Source organism: Acartia tonsa, chromosome 1 (genome assembly GCF_053477335.1).
Source record: "Acartia tonsa isolate MP-2025a chromosome 1, ASM5347733v1, whole genome shotgun sequence".
NCBI lineage: Eukaryota > Metazoa > Arthropoda > Copepoda > Calanoida > Acartiidae > Acartia > Acartia tonsa.
The window spans coordinates 55263141-55281420 of NC_137260.1; the positions used below are offsets into that span (position 1 = coordinate 55263141).

An 18280-nucleotide genomic window follows, 5' to 3' on the forward strand; every position below is an offset into this window, starting at 1 on the left:
TATTTGGCTGTGTTAATATTTCCGACACCATTGGTTGATTTTCAAAGACCTAATTAAGAGTCGACACAAAGTCATTGCGATAGGGAAATACAGTTATTTAACCCCTTACCCTCTTGTGTTTTACTCTAATCCTGTAAATGGCAGAATCTTTGTATCCAACAGCCAGCTATCTTATTTCAGCCATGTCTGCAGTTACTAATAAAAAGTCTTGACTGGCAAGCATTTATCATTTTCTTTTGCGCCTTATTTGAGTGATAAAACAACCTGTAGCAATTACTAAAATTATCACTGAGTATGCCAATGGATGCCAAATAATTTTAATTATTTTTTAATTGCTTTAAGTGGATTACCTGCAGTTATTGTTATCAGATTGTTCTTCCAACATTTTCTTCTCTCTCTCCTCCTTCTCTTTCTGTTCCTTCTTCATTGCCAGGTGCTTTCTCAACAGTTCGATCTTGTGGTCTTTCTATAATATGTGAGTAATATAAGGCCGTGGAAATTATCAAACTGCAATACCGACTAAATGTTAGGCTTTTAGAGCATGTTTTAGAGCTACTTAAAATCATATGTTGGTCCGCCCTACTATCTATGCGAACCAATATCTAAAATTAGACAAAAAATCTGGCAAAATCCTGTAATATGTCATTAGACCTAAAAGTATTTCCCCCAAATCCAATAATAAAGACCTATGCTTGTGCTTCTGACGGTGTACATTCACTTCTGCATATTATAACACCCGCATTTTTAAAAATCGCAAACGGACACAAATGCAAATAAGTAATAATAAAATGTTCAATAATAAACGGACAATAGTATGCAGTGCTGATGGTAAACTCTGCATTTCACTTTTATCCCTTGAAATTTTACATCATTTTTCAATGTAAAACAGTGCTTTGCACATGCCTAAACATAAATTTGTTTTGGCATAGGCCTAAATTTGAAGCTTCACATTATGTATTTTCACATGAGGTCTTCTACTTAACAAGACAGCCCCCAACGCACTTATTTAAACGGAATACGAAGGGTGGAGGTGGGAGTTGATAAGTTTCCAAATATTAAAAATGGGAATTAATAGAAAAAAGAACTTACGTCAGCAATATCTTTCTGCAATTCTTCATTCTCCTTCAGGATTTGTTTAAGTTTTGCTTCCTGGACCAACAAAGATAGAATTATATCAAAATCAATTAAAAAATCAAAGAGTTGCTTGTCCATACCCAGCGTATTATGAATAAGATTTAGTGCTGTATGAAATAAGTCAATATTATGCTATATATTCCAACTAGCGGCTTCGCTTCTACAAAAAAATATAAAAAAATAAAAATGGGGGGGGATTTTTTTTGTTTTTGCGGGGGTTTGGGGTGTCCCAACCCCTAAGAAAATAGCCTAAAACCACCACAGGAGCAGTAGGTATATTCCCTGAAGATTAGAATTCGATCGATTCAGTGGTTACCGAGATCTTAAACTTCAGACGGACGGACATCAAGCTACTTTGTACCATAGATTAGATAAACTAGCTGCTGCGCTCGTTGTATCTAAATTCTTTTTATGGGATGTGTGAGGAATAGAATTAAACTAAAAACTAAATATTCCAAGACTCATAAAATACTTTCCAAACTCAAACGGTTCAGTGGTTGGAGAGATCTTAATGGACAAACAAAAGACCTAATTGCTTTATATTTAAGGATATAATTGAAAAAATAAAGTTACATGAATTAAGCAAGCTTGAAAACTATTCAAGTCTTAAAAAGTATCCACACTTTTACAGTTAATTTTGTGCAAAACATTTTACACAAGATGAAAAAAACAAGGACAATTTGTTTAAAATGTAATGAAAGCAATGGAATGGAAAAATAAATTGGTTTTCTGTAAATTAAGAAAGAAATTATATAATTTAAAGGAAAATTCAAACTCCGTAAATATATCAGATTATAAAAATCGTTATATTATTACTTGGATGATGCACCAGATTTTCATGTACTCTGATAAAGTGATGCTCGCAGCTGGCTAGAATAACGATATCTCCCTTTATCCCATCACCTCCCCTCATAATTGACGAACAAACCAATAAATGGGTCCATATTAGCAAGCTATAGACAACAAACTTTCCCCTGCCAATATATCCACGTATGTCCTATATCCATTATGTCAAAAGTGTACATATGTATCAAATGCTTTGTATAAGTCTAAAATACATTGAAATCTATCTATTCCTGTTCAAGCTTCTTTCTTTCATCATCATCCTCTCTCTCCCTGTCATCATAGTAAATTATAGTTTAATGCTACAAATCCTTATAATAAAGTAAAAGGATGTCTATGTGTACCAAATGATCTCGATAACCGCTGAAAGCATATGGTTCTCCTTAACAATGTAGCTACTTATTAGTCCTGGGTTTTTACCTATTGGGGGGGGGGGGGGGGGGATATAAAGCGCCGCCAAGCTTGTATTTTTGGTGAACAGCTGATCTTAATATAGATTGAAAAGAATACATTTACGTGTTCCTAGAGGCCTCTAGGGGCGTATCCGCTAGTTTATGAAAAAGTATCTGGATGTCTCGTTGTTAATGTGACAGGTAAAATCTCTAAAATAAAATGTCTAAAAAATTATAATTAGTAAGTCTACCATAAAAGATAAACAGTTCCACAGACTTTGGGCGCAGATTGAAATTTTAGAAATCATGAATTTATTGTAGTTTAAATCTTCATCTTTTTCAAATTTGGCTATTTGCATCGTATGTAATTTAAAAAAAGGTTGGAAACATGATTAGGAGACGTATAAATCCTTTACGTAGTTGCCTAAAATTTAAAATACGCTCTTTTGTCCAGTATCTGTAGTTAGCAAACATTTGTAAGTTACTATGCCTAGGGTCATGTCCAGGATGTCGTACAATGAACACCAGCTTTGGCACAAAGACGAGGGCCAGCGACAGGAAGCAGCAGAATACGTCAGCCAGGGCCACAAAGGCGAAGGTGGCGTTGGGCTTGTCCGAGATGACGAGGGTGACAGGGGCTGTAATCATGCAGATGACGGCAACGTTGTAGATTGACATGCCAACTAAACGACTATCGTTGATTTGCTTAACCTAAAATATTATTGATATTTAGATTGCAGATCTTTAAAAAAGTAAAGAAAAATCACTTCAACAATTATCAATTACAATCCTTTTAAAAAAGATGTTAAAGTCTAAAACTTAAAATGTTAAATAATAAAAATAAATCTAACCTTGACACTTCTAGTTTCATAGGCCAGGAATAATCCAAGAATAAGTTGAAGTCCTTTGTAAGCATAGGTCAATCCTTAAAAATAAAAAGTTATCATTACATTACCTGTGTAAATAAGATGATTAAAATAAGCAAAGACAAATTAATTGGTAATAATTGCACTTACTACAATAGTCAAATATTAAGCAACACAAAATATGAAAGCTTTGTAAAATATAATTAAAACTTGAGAATTCCAATCACAAAATTGGTAATATTTTTTACTGTTCATTATTGCCTAAGAACACTTTTGATATTATTGGACAAAAAGATCCTCGTTATAAATTTTCTACACCAAAAAAAGTAAATTCTACAGTAGCTAAGCAAAACTAAAAATATATGTCTTCAATTTATCTTTGAGAAAACTGCAAAAAAGTTTAATGTTATACATCCTTACTTGAATATTTATGCAACAAAATTGCAAGGCTCGGCAGCCATATTCATCCGCACTTTTTTTGTAACTGATACTAAAACTGACTGTTCCCTCATAAACAGCTGTTTCTATACACTAGTAGTCGTATTGTTTTTTAGCCATAGCTGCTAAAATTTGCAGTGGCAACATAAAAATTTAACCACATTCGCAAAAGTGTTTAGCTGATCGCCGCCCTTTACAAAAAATATTTACATATAAAAGGTACGGATGCCGAGCCCTGCAAAATTGTATATTCAACAAAATCCAATATTTTTTTTCTTTCATTCTACATCTATTGTTGTTGTATTTTTTTTTATAGAAAGTTTAATTTATAGTTTTTTCATGTAGTTAAAATAATTTTAGGATACTTTATATTCCATATTTACAAGTAGAAAATTTGGGTATAGTTCCTTTCGTGGCAACGCTCCTTAAGGGGCGATCCTTCACTTTTTTCACAGTAGCTTTTCTCCTACTTCTAGCCTCTGCGGGCGGCTCTAACCCTGCGGTGCCAATTGCCTAACCCTTTAGGGCAATCACCTAACCCAATATAACCTAAAACAACCTATCAAAAGACATTTTAAAAATACGACGAATCGCCCCTTAAGGGGCGTTGACACGCAAGGGACTATTCCCGAAATTTTTTTTATAAATCGAACAGTTGCAAAAGATTAAACAGCATTTTATCAAAAACTAGCAGTTACGCCCAAAGAGGCCACTAGGAGCAATGCAGGGGGAGGAGTCGACCCCCACTTTCAATTCTAGTTTTAAAAAGAAAAAATTCCAAAACTTTTTTGGGTGGGTTGTTTTTTTCGAGGGGTGATTTCTTTTTTGGGGAAAGTGGTATCCTTCCAGAACCAGGATAAGCTAAATAATAATGGAGAACCATATCAATTTGGCGGTTACAGAGATCCTCTGGTACAGACAGACACAGACCCTGTTACTTTTGCATAAGGAACTAAGAACTTACCTAGCCAGATGTTATGATAGTCAGACCTACACACCCATACCTGGGGCTCGTACTTCACATCCTCTTCAGTATCAGGCGAGTCATATGTGTCAAATTTATGGATTTGCCTAAACAAATATTTTATTTAAGTATAGTACAAATTTTAACAAGGATGACAACATCCATAAGTAGCGAAGCACAAAAATTGTTGGATGGGAATACGTAGAAGTAGATTTAAAGTGTATTTATTAACATCAAGAATAGATTTATTGGAGAAAATAAACACAATACCTTGTTTTATTTTGTATGATGAAGACGGTTAAAGTAAATTACATACTAGATGCACATAACAATGGGAAAAATATTTTGAAACTGTTAATGCAAAAAAGTTTAAAATTGAACCAAAAATACTAAAGAAATGGGGAAATATGTCAAACATATAAAATAGCCAAAAACCTGCAATGGCAGTTTGGCCGCCATTGTTTCTTTTCTTAAAATGCCAGAAATTTAATTTTAATATCTTTAACTGAAAACTTTTTGAAAATCGGACCATAAACACCAAAGATATGGGGAAAAATCTGAAAAATATAAAAATAGCCAAAAACCTGCAAAAAGGCAGTCTGACCGTCATTTTTGTTTTCTTCAAACGACAGGAAATTTAATTTTGATGTCTTTAACTGAAAAAAAATTTGAAAATCGGGCCATGAACACCAAAGATATGGGGAAAAATGTGAAAAATATAAAAATAGCCAAAAACCTGCAAAAAGGCAGTCTGGCCGTCATCGTTGTTTCTTCAAACGACGGGAAATTTAATTTTAATATCTTTATTTTAAAAAATTTTGAAAATCGGACCATAAACACCAAAGATATGGGGAAAATTTGGAAAATATAAAAATAGCCTAAAACCTGCTAAAAGGCAGTCCGACCGCCATTGATGTTTTATAGTTAATTGTGCTCCTTAATGATGGGAATAATGTCAAAAAATTTCAGCTCTCTATCTTTTATAGGAGCCGAGAAAATCACGTTTCCCCCAATTCATTAATTACGGACGGACAGACGGACAGACGGACGGACAGACGGACGGACAGACGGACGGACATTGTGAATTATAGAGTAGCTTCGCTACTAAAAAGAACATATGTACAATGTACCAAAAATTTAAATTCTTTCTAAAGAATAGTACTTAATTCAGGGACGTCCAAGGTTTTTTATTTGGATGGGGGAAAACAATTTTTAAGGGGGGGGGGGTAATTTGTGTTTGGGGGGGGGGGGTAAAATGGCAAGGTAATCGCGCCGCAAATTTTTTATACCCCCCCAAAAAAATTTTTAACCTGGGGGTTAAATCTGTTGGGGGGGGGGGGAAATACCCCCTCCTCAAGTGTATGGGGGAGTAAATCCCAACCCCATTTTTTTTTTCTAAAATGGTCCATATGGCTAGGAACAGGATATTCACAGCTACCAGACAACCAACCATACTATTAATACTACTTACTTGTGTAGAGGGTCTATAATGGTCCATAAGGCTAGGAACAGGATGTCCGCAGCTACCAGACAACCAACCATACTCCACAACTTCCATGGAACTACCTGAGTCTAAAAATAAAAACCATAATTTAGTTTTTGTAGAAATTGTATTATTAAACAAGGGTAACGTATTAAATATGAAATGCAGCTAGCTAGATCGTAGTAATTACAATAGCAGATAAATCATAAATTTGCTGACTCCTAGCGTCTAAAAGAAGAAGAAAAAAAAGAGGCAAACATACTAACCAAATTATTATAGATTATTTTCGCTGAACCATTTGAAAGTTACCCTTGCTTAATTTTGTAAATCAACATTAAGATTTAAAAACATAATATTGGAAAGCATTTCATTGGCAAATGTGTGTAATTCAAATTTCATTTTTTTAAATGTGCAGCCAGTCTATATCTATGGTATGTCTTAATGCTTGTCTGTTACTTCTGTATTCTGTCGAAATAGTTACGGTAAGGAGCAAGCGATTTTACTTGTTCATTAGCAGATTTTAAAAATTAAACAACATCTTGTTATTGTTGTGCTACTCATGGATATGGTTATTATTATTTTAGGTGTACAAAAGTGTTTCACAAGACCAAAGCACCAAAACGTGTAGATTTTTAAAGCCGAAGTATAGTACAAATAAATTAGAATTTCATATTTAATAAATGTTTAAATGTTTACTTAAAAAAAATAATTAGAGTTTTTTCAATAGTTAAAAATACTAAAAGTAAAGTTTTAAGCCAGAATATTTTACAAAATAAAAAATACTTAAAAAATACAATTGTCATTACTATACACATGTATATAATAGTATCCTGATAAAAAATATATATAGGTATGTATATATAAAATGAATTAAGTTAGTAAATATGTATGTATATTTAGATAAGATTTTTATATAAATATTATATATTTTTATATAATACATATTTTTATAATTATTTCTAGATTTATTATGCTAATGATTAATTTTCCATCGGTTTAAAAGAAATATTACAAATTGATACCTATGTATAAGATGGGAATACCCTCTCCCAAAAATCCACCAATCACTCCCCCCCCCCCCCCTCCCTCCTTTACATTCCTTTTAAAAGCGAAGCTTTTCTATAATTAGGGTCGGTCCATCTGTACGTCCGTCCGTAACGGATAGCTTTTTTCGTTAATTTAGGCATGTTAGAATTGTCCTATCGATTTCAAACTTTGCATGGTTATTCCTGTAGTAGTTAGGTACGATTTAGAAAGCGTGGCAACTCTATAATCATTACCAAAATGTCCGTATTTCCATTTGAAACATGTTCATTTTTTACTTTTTTAACAACAAATTTTGATTTAATCTAATCATCCGATTGATCTGATTATTTGTATACTGATTCCTGGAACAGCAAAATACAATATTATAAGCAAAGCAACTCTATAATTAAGTTTTAAAAATGTCAGTATGTCCATAAACATTATACTGTATCAAGCATTTTTTCAACAAATTTACTTACAATTTTGCATCGACTCTTATACATTTATATTCTGATTATTCAGTTCTGACACCATACAAGTGTTAATGTCCGATTGTCCTACCGTTTCAGCGCTTCGCTTTTATGGATGTTGTCATCCTTGTTTATGAATATATTTTGTGATACTTGGTATAGGGCAGATTATTCAAAATTATTACCTCTGATTGATTATATGAGAAAATCAATGATCATTCCATGAAAGGAACAATAATTTATAATCTATACTAGGTTGATATCATCCACAAAAGCTAAAAAATATAGTTTTAGAGTGTGTCAGCTATCCAATAATGATAAAACAACAACTTTGATAAAAATCAAATATTTTCGTGAAGTCAAAAATGTCGCAAATTAGCTACAATAAAGTAAACAATCTAATAAAGTAATTTTCAATCAGACTATAAAAGTTATTTATATCTTCGTATTATAGACAATTTTTGCGGATTTAAAAACAATGATTTATAAGATTAAAACCAGTTTTGTTTTCTAATCCAGCAGATATTATTCGGTTTCGGAAAACTATATAAGATATAAACTATAAGACTATGCTTTTCTATATGAACTTTGCAGACGTATAGACTTACAGAACCTACTTGTATAGTAGCTACGCTGAATATATATCAGTGAGTGTGTATGTGTACCCTGGCTAAGTATCGGACACATCTCTTAATGATTCTCATTCTACCTCTGCAATTGAGACTGATCCAAAATTTTATTGATAATATATCCTCAGCACTCCTCCCTGTAACCCCAGGTTGAACTCTGTGTAGGAACCTTAGTTGGGTTTGTTATAATAACAATTATGTTTTAGCCATTCCAAAGATTTTATTTAAAAACTAAAAGTTATTTGTCAAAAATTTTGTGTTTAAAAAATGATGCAAAAATAAACTAAAATTTACAAATGCACTATGTCCAAACTTATATATTCTTTTTACAAAGTTCAATCTCGATTTCAGGGAGAAGTGTGTGAGTAGTAAATGGCTTACCAACCTATTTCTAAACTGGGGATACGTCAAATAATTGTATAATATGAAATGATAGAGATGAAGTTTTCAAAAAAAATAGTTATCATATAATCTGCGCATTTTTATGCTAAAAGAATTTTTGAGGGGATATCTGCGGTAATGAAAAAATATTTATAGGTTAATTAATTTATCCTATTATGTAAAGTAGTAAGGTTTTTTCCCCGAATCTTAAGCTCTCTCAATAACTACTGAACCGATTGGGTTCTCTATTTTAGGTAAGCCCTTTGATAGTTTTAGGCTATTTTATTTTGAGACTTAAGACTTTAGATGGTTTTAAGTAACTTTTGTAGCCTCTCTCTGCCTCTTTGAATACAGAGCCCCTAGATGCTAGGGGCGTAACCAATAGTATATAATGTAGGGGTGAAATATAAAAACCAAACACATCAGTTAAAATAACGAAATATCAAAGACATGTATTACATAAGTAGTATTGAAAGATATTATGATATAAAATATACTTTTTGTATATTAACACCAGAGTTGTATAAATTATCAGGAATATGGAGAATAGGCAATTACCATTTTAATCAGATAAAATAAGAAAAAAATGAGACAGCATAAATGACGTCATACAACAAAGTTGACCAATGAGAGGCCAGTATACACTGTAATTGACCAATGGTAAAATTTATACTCAGCTCTCATTGGTTATTTTATCGTATTATATCATTTTTTTGCACAATTACCAAGTGAATTTGAATGATTTTTTTGTTTCCTAGCCATATTTGCCTGATAATCATAATTTGTACATCTTCTCCCAAATTACTCAGACAAGAATAAAAATAATTTTCCTATCCTTCAATTCCTGATACATTATGCTTAATTTATGTACATACTATTAAATAAGTAGTTTAGCTTGGCACAAACACCACGTCTACAAATTTTCTCAAAACATTCAAAATAGAAAAATAACATATCAAGAAACAGATAAAATATACATTAAGAATTTAGAAAAAAAATATTCATGCTTTTATTTGAAAGATTTTTAGGGAAATAATTTGGAATAACTTTTAACAACTTAAATTATCCTTTTAAGCCAATTAATTCCATCCTATTATAAAAGTAGTAAGTTTTTTTTGTCTGTAGCTTAAGATTTCGTTAACTACAGAACCCATTCAGTTCTCCATTTTATGGAAGCTTCTCATTGGTCCCTAGATAGTTTTAGGCTATTTTTCTACTTTCCTTACTCCCTCTAATAAAGAGCTCCAAGGTGCTAGGGGCACAGGCGCTAGTTTATATAAAAGGCAATACTTCTAAAAGACAGCAAAACATAAAATTCTTTTAAAGTATTCTCAATTTTGGCTTAAACAGAAAATCCATTGCAACCACAAAGCCAGAAATTTTCTTATGAAAAAAATATAAAATAAAAGTGTTTGGCAGTCTAACCTTAACTTTTTCTCCATCATTTTTTTTATAAAACATAAAAGCAATAAAAAATCTTTTTATGTAAAGTAACTAGTAAATAGTATGGTTAAGTATCTGCGCAGGAGCTATTGACAGTATGGAAAATGACACTTCCTGGTGTGACAAAAGTCATAATGGTAGTTTCCTTAATTTTGCTGGTTGGACCCCCTTTTATCTTCTCTTGTATCTAATAAATATTTGGGTATTATCCTCTTAGAAATTTTTTTTTCAATATTGAAAATTTGAGTACCCCCCCCCCCCCCCCCGACAGCGAACTATGAACTCTGGCCGCAGCGCTCGGCTCCCTAGCCTGCCTAGCCGCAGCGCTCGGCCCCCTTGCCTGCCTAGCCGCAGCGCTCGGCCCCCTTGCCTGCCTAGCCGCAGCGCTCGGCTCCCTGGCCTAAAACCTAACCTAATTAAAAAAATTTAAAAAAAAGAGGATAACGCCAATATTTGAATTTATTTGAGTTTAAACAAGAAATAGATAGACTATGTCCGTAGAACTGATTGTTTTACGAAAACACCACTACAAATGTTTCAAAGTTTCATAATATTATTTAAACTAAACCAGAAATTAGGCTTTTTAATGATTTAGATATATTGTTATTGTTAGGCTTCTCTTTTTTAATAGACATAAAGAACGACTTAATTTGTGTCAATATTGAATTGAATGGGATAATACTAAACCAATTCCCATAAAATATTTGTGCTATATAAGAATGACAAAGATGGCAGGCATAATATTTCTTGCCTTTTATTTACATAAATAATATTATGACTCAAAATTATTATTAAAGATTTGTTAATAGATACTGTCATTTTAGAACAAGGGCAATTATTTACATATCTATGCAATAGAATATAAGTAATATTTTGAAAAAAAGGTTAACTATCCAAACAGAAAGATTTCCAATATCTAATTTTATCAAAATTAAAAATATTCCATTAGTGAAGGGTGGCGAATAGATTCCACATCACTTGAAATTCATTTGTCGTGTGATTAGAATTAAATAAGTCCTTCAAATGTTCCCAGCTTTGGTATAAAGAAATGATAAGTTGCGCCACTGTATAAATAATGTTGATGCTTGTGACATTGTAAAAAAAGTTTGGATCTACTGCAGTTCACGGTAAAATATTGCTGGTAAGCAATATTGCCAAAAATCTATGAATTTTAAAGGCTGCTAGCTGCCAAACGGCTGAACGTACAGATCATGCCCGCACATTGTTTTAAGCGGCATAAAGAGGCTTACAAATAATCTGGAATAGCCATAAATCATTAATGCATAATTATCTCGCAGTGCAGAGAAATGCGCGAAAAAGACCTATTTTACGCGGTTTTTCTTCAGTGAAGCTTTCCCTGTGCATAATTGGATCTTGGCTATTTTAGATTATTTGTAGGCCTTCTTATGCCGCTTAAAATGGTGTGCGGGTATGATCTGTACGTTTAGCCGTTTGGCAGCTAGCAGCTTTAAATTTCATAGATTTTTGGAAATATTGCTTACCAGCATTATTTTACCGTGAACTGCAGTAGATCCAAAAGTTTTTCCTTGAAAACTTTGTTAGCCTGGTATCAGGGAGGTAAAGACATTGACAATTGACCTACAACTTTTATTCCCCTGTTAAGATGAAGTATTTTTTTGTACATGAATTTTGTAAATGAAAATTAGTTTTCCGCTGATTCGAGTTTTTGTTACACTAATTACACTGTTGATGCAATTTAATATAAGGAAAATGGCTTGACCCATAAACAGGTATAACTTGTTGCCTTGAACAGTTATGATTTAGAGCCAACTTTCATACACGTGATTTTTTTTTTCCTACATCAGTTAAGTGATTACGATCCATTGGTTCTTGGACGAAAAAGCTTAACCCTTAACGGTCGGGGGGGGGGGGGGTCGTTGAACGCCCCCCATCCGGTTTTCTATCTCATTTTCTGTGTGTAAGAGATAAAGAGCCCAAACTGCTTGACTTTTTAAGTGTGGGTATGACACATAACAGAGAGTTGAAATTTTTTGAATATCTCCAACCCGGCGGGCACAGGATGCCAGCAAACCTGGCAGGGTCATCCAGGTAAAGAGCAAAAATATTTGTTTGACTTAAACAAAGCATATTATCTTACCAAAATACTAAAATATTCTCTAGTAGTACATCCTCATATTAAATACACATATTCAAGTCAATTTCAGGTTCCAGGTATGATCCTGTAGGTCCTGATCCTCCAGGTCTCCAGAAATCTTTAAAAGGCTCCTGTGGCCGCAATTTTTGACTTAAGCCCTTCTTACATGTCTACTTAATGTATTAAAATTTCATAAAGATCCGCCGCCGTTTTTTTTGCCGACCACCGACTGCGGCGAGCTGCCAAGTACAGTTGCGGCCGCTGAAATTTATGTTTTGATATTTTAAATATAAAATTACAGCCGTTTGAAATTTTTAAGTAAAAAAGGGCCTAAAAACAAAGGTTGTTAAATAAAAGTGTGAAGGAAGCGAAAATTGACTTTGACTTACTTAACCCTTTACAGTCGGGCCCCTTGCCGCACCTTAATCAGTCGGGGGGGGGGGCGTTCAACGCCCCCCCTTATTATCTCAGTTCCTATTAGAGCTAGAGGGCTAAATTTTTTTGTGCAAGTCCCCTGTTTGATAATGAATTTCCGATCTTTTATAAGTCTAAGTCAATTTTCGCTTCCTTCACCCTTTTATTTAACAACCTTTGTTTTTAGGTCCTTTTTTACTTAAAAATTTCAAACGGCTGTAATTTTCTTATTTTTGAAGCTAGAAGAAAATTTTTTTTCCAGAAAATGTTTATCTTTATGTAAATTTTACATTAGAAATATCAAAATATAAATTTCAGCGGCCGCAGCTGTACTTGGCAGCTGCCAGCCGCCGCAGTCGGCGGTCGGCGGGAAAACGGCGGCGGATCTTCATGAAATTTTAATACGTTATGTAGACATGTAAGAAAAGCTTAAGTTTAAAATTTGAAGTATTTAAGTCAAAAATTGCGGCCACAGGAGCCTTTTAAAGATTTCTGGAGACCTGGAGGATTAGGACCTGTAGGATCATACCTGGAACCTGAAAGTGACTTGAACACCTGTATTTCATATAAGGATGTACTACTAGAGGATTTTTTAGTATTTTGGTATGATAAAATGCTTTGTTTTAGTCAAAAAAATATTTTTGCTCTTTACCTGGATGACCCTGCCAGGTTTGCTGGCATCCTGTGCCCGCCAGGATGGAGATATTAAAAAAATTCCAACTCTCAGTTATGTGTCATACCCATACTTAAAAAGTCAAGCAGTTTGGGCTCTTCATCTTTCACACACAGAAAATGAGATAGAAAAAACCGGATGGGGGGGCGTTCAACGCCCCCCCCCCGACCGTTAAGGGTTAAAGTCGACAATTCATCATAACACATGGGTTTTGCACAAAATTTTTAGCCCTCTAGCTCTAATAGGAACTGAGATAATATAAAGGGGGGGGCGTTGAACGCCCCCCCCCCCTCCCCGACTGATTAAGGTGCGACAAGGGGCCCGACTGTTAAGGGTTAAAGTCGAAAAGGAATACGCCCCAAACAGAAATAATAATCATTTATCCACTGTCCTATCCTTGTGATGAGCTTGACCAGACAACATGTTCATCAATCTCTATAAATCTAAATATCCTATCCCTGTATCCCTGAGCTAGACCAGACAACTTGTTCATTAATCTCTATAAATCTAAATATCCTATCCCTGTATCCCTGAGCTAGACCAGACAACTTGTTCATTAATCTCTATAAATCTAAATATCCTATCCCTGTATCCCTGAGCTAGACCAGACAACTTGTTCATTAATCTCTATAAATCTAAATATCCTATCCCTGTATCCCTGAGCTAGACCAGACAACTTGTTCATTAATCTCTATAAATCTAAATATCCTATCCCTGTATCCCTGAGCTAGACCAGACAACTTGTTCATTAATCTCTATAAATCTAAATATCCTATCCCTGTATCCCTGAGCTAGACCAGACAACTTGTTCATCAATCTCTATAAATCTAAATATCCTATCCCTGTATCCCTGAGCTAGACCAGACAACTTGTTCATTAATCTCTATAAATCTAAATATCCTATCCCTGTATCCCTGAGCTAGACCAGACAACTTGTTCATTAATCTCTATAAATCTAAATATCCTATCCCTGTATCCCTGAGCTAGACCAGACAACTTGTTCATTAATCTCTATAAACCTAAATATCCTATCCCTGTATCCCTGAGCTAGACCAGACAACTTGTTCATTAATCTCTATAAATCTAAATATCCTATCCCTGTATTCCTGAGCTAGACCAGACAACTTGTTCATTAATCTCTATAAATCTAAATATCCTATCCCTGTATCCCTGAGCTAGACCAGACAACTTGTTCATTAATCTCTATAAATCTAAATATCCTATCCCTGTATCCCTGAGCTAGACCAGACAACTTGTTCATAAATCTCTATAAATCTAAATATCCTATCCCTGTATTCCTGAGGTAGACAATACAAATGTTCATAAATCTCTATAAATCTAAATATCCTATCCCTGTATCCCTGAGCTAGACCAGACAACTTGTTCATTAATCTCTATAAATCTAAATATCCTATCCCTGTATCCCTGAGCTAGACCAGACAACTTGTTCATTAATCTCTATAAATCTAAATATTATATCCCTGTATCCCTGAGCTAGACCAGACAACTTGTTCATTAATCTCTATAAATCTAAATATCCTATCCCTGTATCCCTGTGCTAGGCAAGACAACTTGTTTATCAATCTCTATAAATCTAAATATTATATCCCTGTATCCCTGAGCTAGACCAGACAACTTGTTCATTAATCTCTATAAATCTAAATATCCTATCCCTGTATTCCTGAGCTAGACCAAACAACTTGTTCATTAATCTCTATAAATCTAAATATCCTATCCCTGTATTCCTGAGTTAGACCAGACAACTTGTTCATCAATCTCTATAAATCTAAATATTCTATCCCTGTATTCTTGAGCTAGACCAGACAACTTGTTCATCAATCTCTATAAATCTAAATATTCTATCCCTGTATTCTTGAGCTAGACCAGACAACTTGTTCATCAATCTCTATAAATCTAAATATTCTATCCCTGTATTCTTGAGCTAGACCAGACAACTTGTTCATCAATCTCTATAAATCTAAATATCTTATCTCTGTATTCCTGAACTAGACCAGACAACTTGTTCATTAATCTCTATAAATCTAAATATCCTATCTCTGTATTCCTGAACTAGACCAGACAACTTGTTCATTAATCTCTATAAATCTAAATATCCTATCCCTGTATCCCTGAGCTAGACCAGACAACTTGTTCATTAATCTCTATAAATCTAAATATTCTATCCCTGTATTCTTGAGCTAGACCAGACAACTTGTTCATCAATCTCTATAAATCTAAATATCTTATCTCTGTATTCCTGAACTAGACCAGACAACTTGTTCATTAATCTCTATAAATCTAAATATCCTATCTCTGTATTCCTGAACTAGACCAGACAACTTGTTCATTAATCTCTATAAATCTAAATATCCTATCCCTGTATCCCTGAGCTAGACCAGACAACTTGTTCATTAATCTCTATAAATCTAAATATCCTATCCCTGTATCCCTGAGCTAGACCAGACAACTTGTTCATTAATCTCTATAAATCTAAATATCCTATCCCTGTATCCCTGAGCTAGACCAGACAACTTGTTCATTAATCTCTATAAATCTAAATATCCTATCCCTGTATCCCTGAGCTAGACCAGACAACTTGTTCATCAATCTCTATAAATCTAAACCCGCCCATCATATTATATCACAAATTATGCAAAATGACAAAAAAACTTTGTATATACTCGAACCTTCAATGAAATCAAGACATTTTGAAATAGGACTAAATAGAATCAAAGTCGATATTGAATAGCTATAATGATAGCAATTAATACCTTCATATTCAATCCACCGACCTTTTCATGGCATTATCTTTGCTTGAGAGTCCTAATTGTACAAATATAGGTTGCGCCTCTTCATAATCTAACCCCCTTCTTGCCATATAATTGTATTAACTGACGTGGCTTTGTTGAAACTTTTTTTTCAGTATTAGTTTTTAACTCAACAACGAGCTAAAATAACTGTCTTAGACATTACAAGCAAAATATCTTAAATTTACTAAGAAAGTGAGTGTTTTGTGACAAACTAGCAAGCTAGATAAATAATACAAAATAAAGAATATGTCTCCAAAATGAAATTTCGAGTAAATTTATTCTGCCAAGTTTTTTTCTGTGGAAATTCATGTACATGGCTCAATTTGAATAGTTCTGGCTTATATATTACATTCATTTTATGGGACAATTTCCAAGGGAAAAAAAACCTAGAATATCTTACATTTTATCTTACATTAAATATCAAGTTGGTAAAATTTGACAACATGTTTAAATAAATTAGATGTAGAATAATTTCATTTTAAAGCATTATTTTCTCTTTATCTAAAAAGTTGTTTCTTAAATCATAATTTAATTTTATAAGAAAAAACTAAAAAATCTCTTGCAAAATTTGGTGCTTTTTAGTTGAAGGTACATTATAAAAAACATGTAAAAAACAAGTTATTTTCTTTTCATGATTTATAATCAAACAATAATATTTTGTTTAATTTGTTTGAGTAATTTTACCACAGGGTCTGTAACCTATAATCTATAATTATATTCTCGAGTATATATATCGGCAAAATAAAGAATAATACCTAGAAATGGGCCCCCTTTTTGTCCTTGTCAAGACATAAACTTTATCATATACAATATACTATTACTTTTTTTACCTTTTCATATTTTATACAGTTGGGCAAAACAAAAACGCTTCTTTTATTAAACTTCATACAAAATAAGCATTCATTCTAGGTGTATTTATTTAGGTTTATATCAACTTTCGCAATCAATAAAACTGTCTATTGGTGACATATTATTGACATCGGCCTGTTATTAAAAACATATCATTGACATAACTCAGGGCAACTTTATGTTGTCAGAATCGAGGCTAATTGTGGCTAATTTGTTAAGGACCCAAAATTATTCTTAATATGTCTGCTTATTTTGTCAGTATACTTGAAGAAACTTTTGAAATAATAAAATAAGAACTAGTGATTTGATGCATCAAAGAAGCTCCACAGGAGAAAAGAATATTTAGCTGCCCAACTGTAAATATTATGTAAAAATAATGTCAAAGCAAGAAGTATAATAAAATTACATTCGAGTAAAAACCTAAGCATTAGTCATAAATTATTTATAGGAAAAGAAAATTTAGGTTAGATAAATTGTTTTATTTATATATTTAGAAAACTATAACATTCTGACATTTTATAAGAAAACTATTTTAGCCAATTTTATCGCTTTTACTGGTATCTATTTTATCTTTAAGTATATTTTGAAGGTCACGAAGCTTAAGGCCAACACAAGTAAAACATAAAATGAAATTGAGAATGTTTTTGCATGCCCATTAAGATCTCATACTTCTCGACTATTTAATATTTTGTAACTGTTTTGATAAAGGTGAGATTTAAGGCAAAATAGCTGGACCCCCCCCCCCCCCCCATGAGATAAATGACTCTAACAATATCTGCTTAATTATAACTAACTGATTTATTTCTTTCAAAGTCAAATCAAAAATCTTGTTGTCTTTCTTTGGATATATTTCATAGGTGTATCTTTATAATATTTTCCTTTCAAACACTTTTGCAAAAACCTTTTATTACCTTTAAACATTTTAATATTATCTTAAAATTTCACTTAAAAACTTTTGATATACAAATTTTTCCACTTAGCCCTCGCAATCTTTTTTATAAATTCACTCATCAGCATACTAATTATACACTTCAATATGTACATGAATATTCCAGCAATTTAGTGATATGCAAAAGGCAACTATAATTTTTTTCGCGGGGCTTGTCAGTCATTGCCATTTCTCATAAGGGGCTCGACAGCCGCAGAAGGTCATGGAAATTTTAGCTTTAAATTTGGTACAGCTAAAATTTATAGCTGAATTGTAAAATATTAATATTTGTTCAAATAACATAACATTAGGAATCAAAATTCAACAAGGGTAACAAAATCTATAAAAGCTCTAAAATTAAACGGCAGACAGACTAATATGAGGATGTGGAAAGTCAAAAACTTAATAAGCAGGATATTAA

At 33.0% G+C, this 18280-nt stretch overlaps 1 protein-coding gene across 4 annotated transcripts in view; it reads right to left on the bottom strand.

Moving 5' to 3' along the window:
• The window catches only part of GABA-B-R1 (gamma-aminobutyric acid type B receptor subunit 1), a 111957-nt gene that overhangs the window by 1558 nt on the left and 92119 nt on the right, over positions 1–18280 (bottom strand). For all 4 annotated transcript variants that reach the window (XM_080166598.1, XM_080166588.1, XM_080166605.1 and 1 more), the window contains 7 exons: positions 6109–6209; positions 4638–4744; positions 3221–3294; positions 2860–3080; positions 2208–2250; positions 1090–1146; positions 351–466 (listed from right to left, as the gene is read on the bottom strand). In XM_080166598.1, coding sequence (XP_080022724.1) covers positions 351–466; positions 1090–1146; positions 2208–2250; positions 2860–3080; positions 3221–3294; positions 4638–4744; positions 6109–6209 — 719 coding nt within the window. The remainder of the gene's footprint in view (positions 1–350; positions 467–1089; positions 1147–2207; positions 2251–2859; positions 3081–3220; positions 3295–4637; positions 4745–6108; positions 6210–18280) is intronic.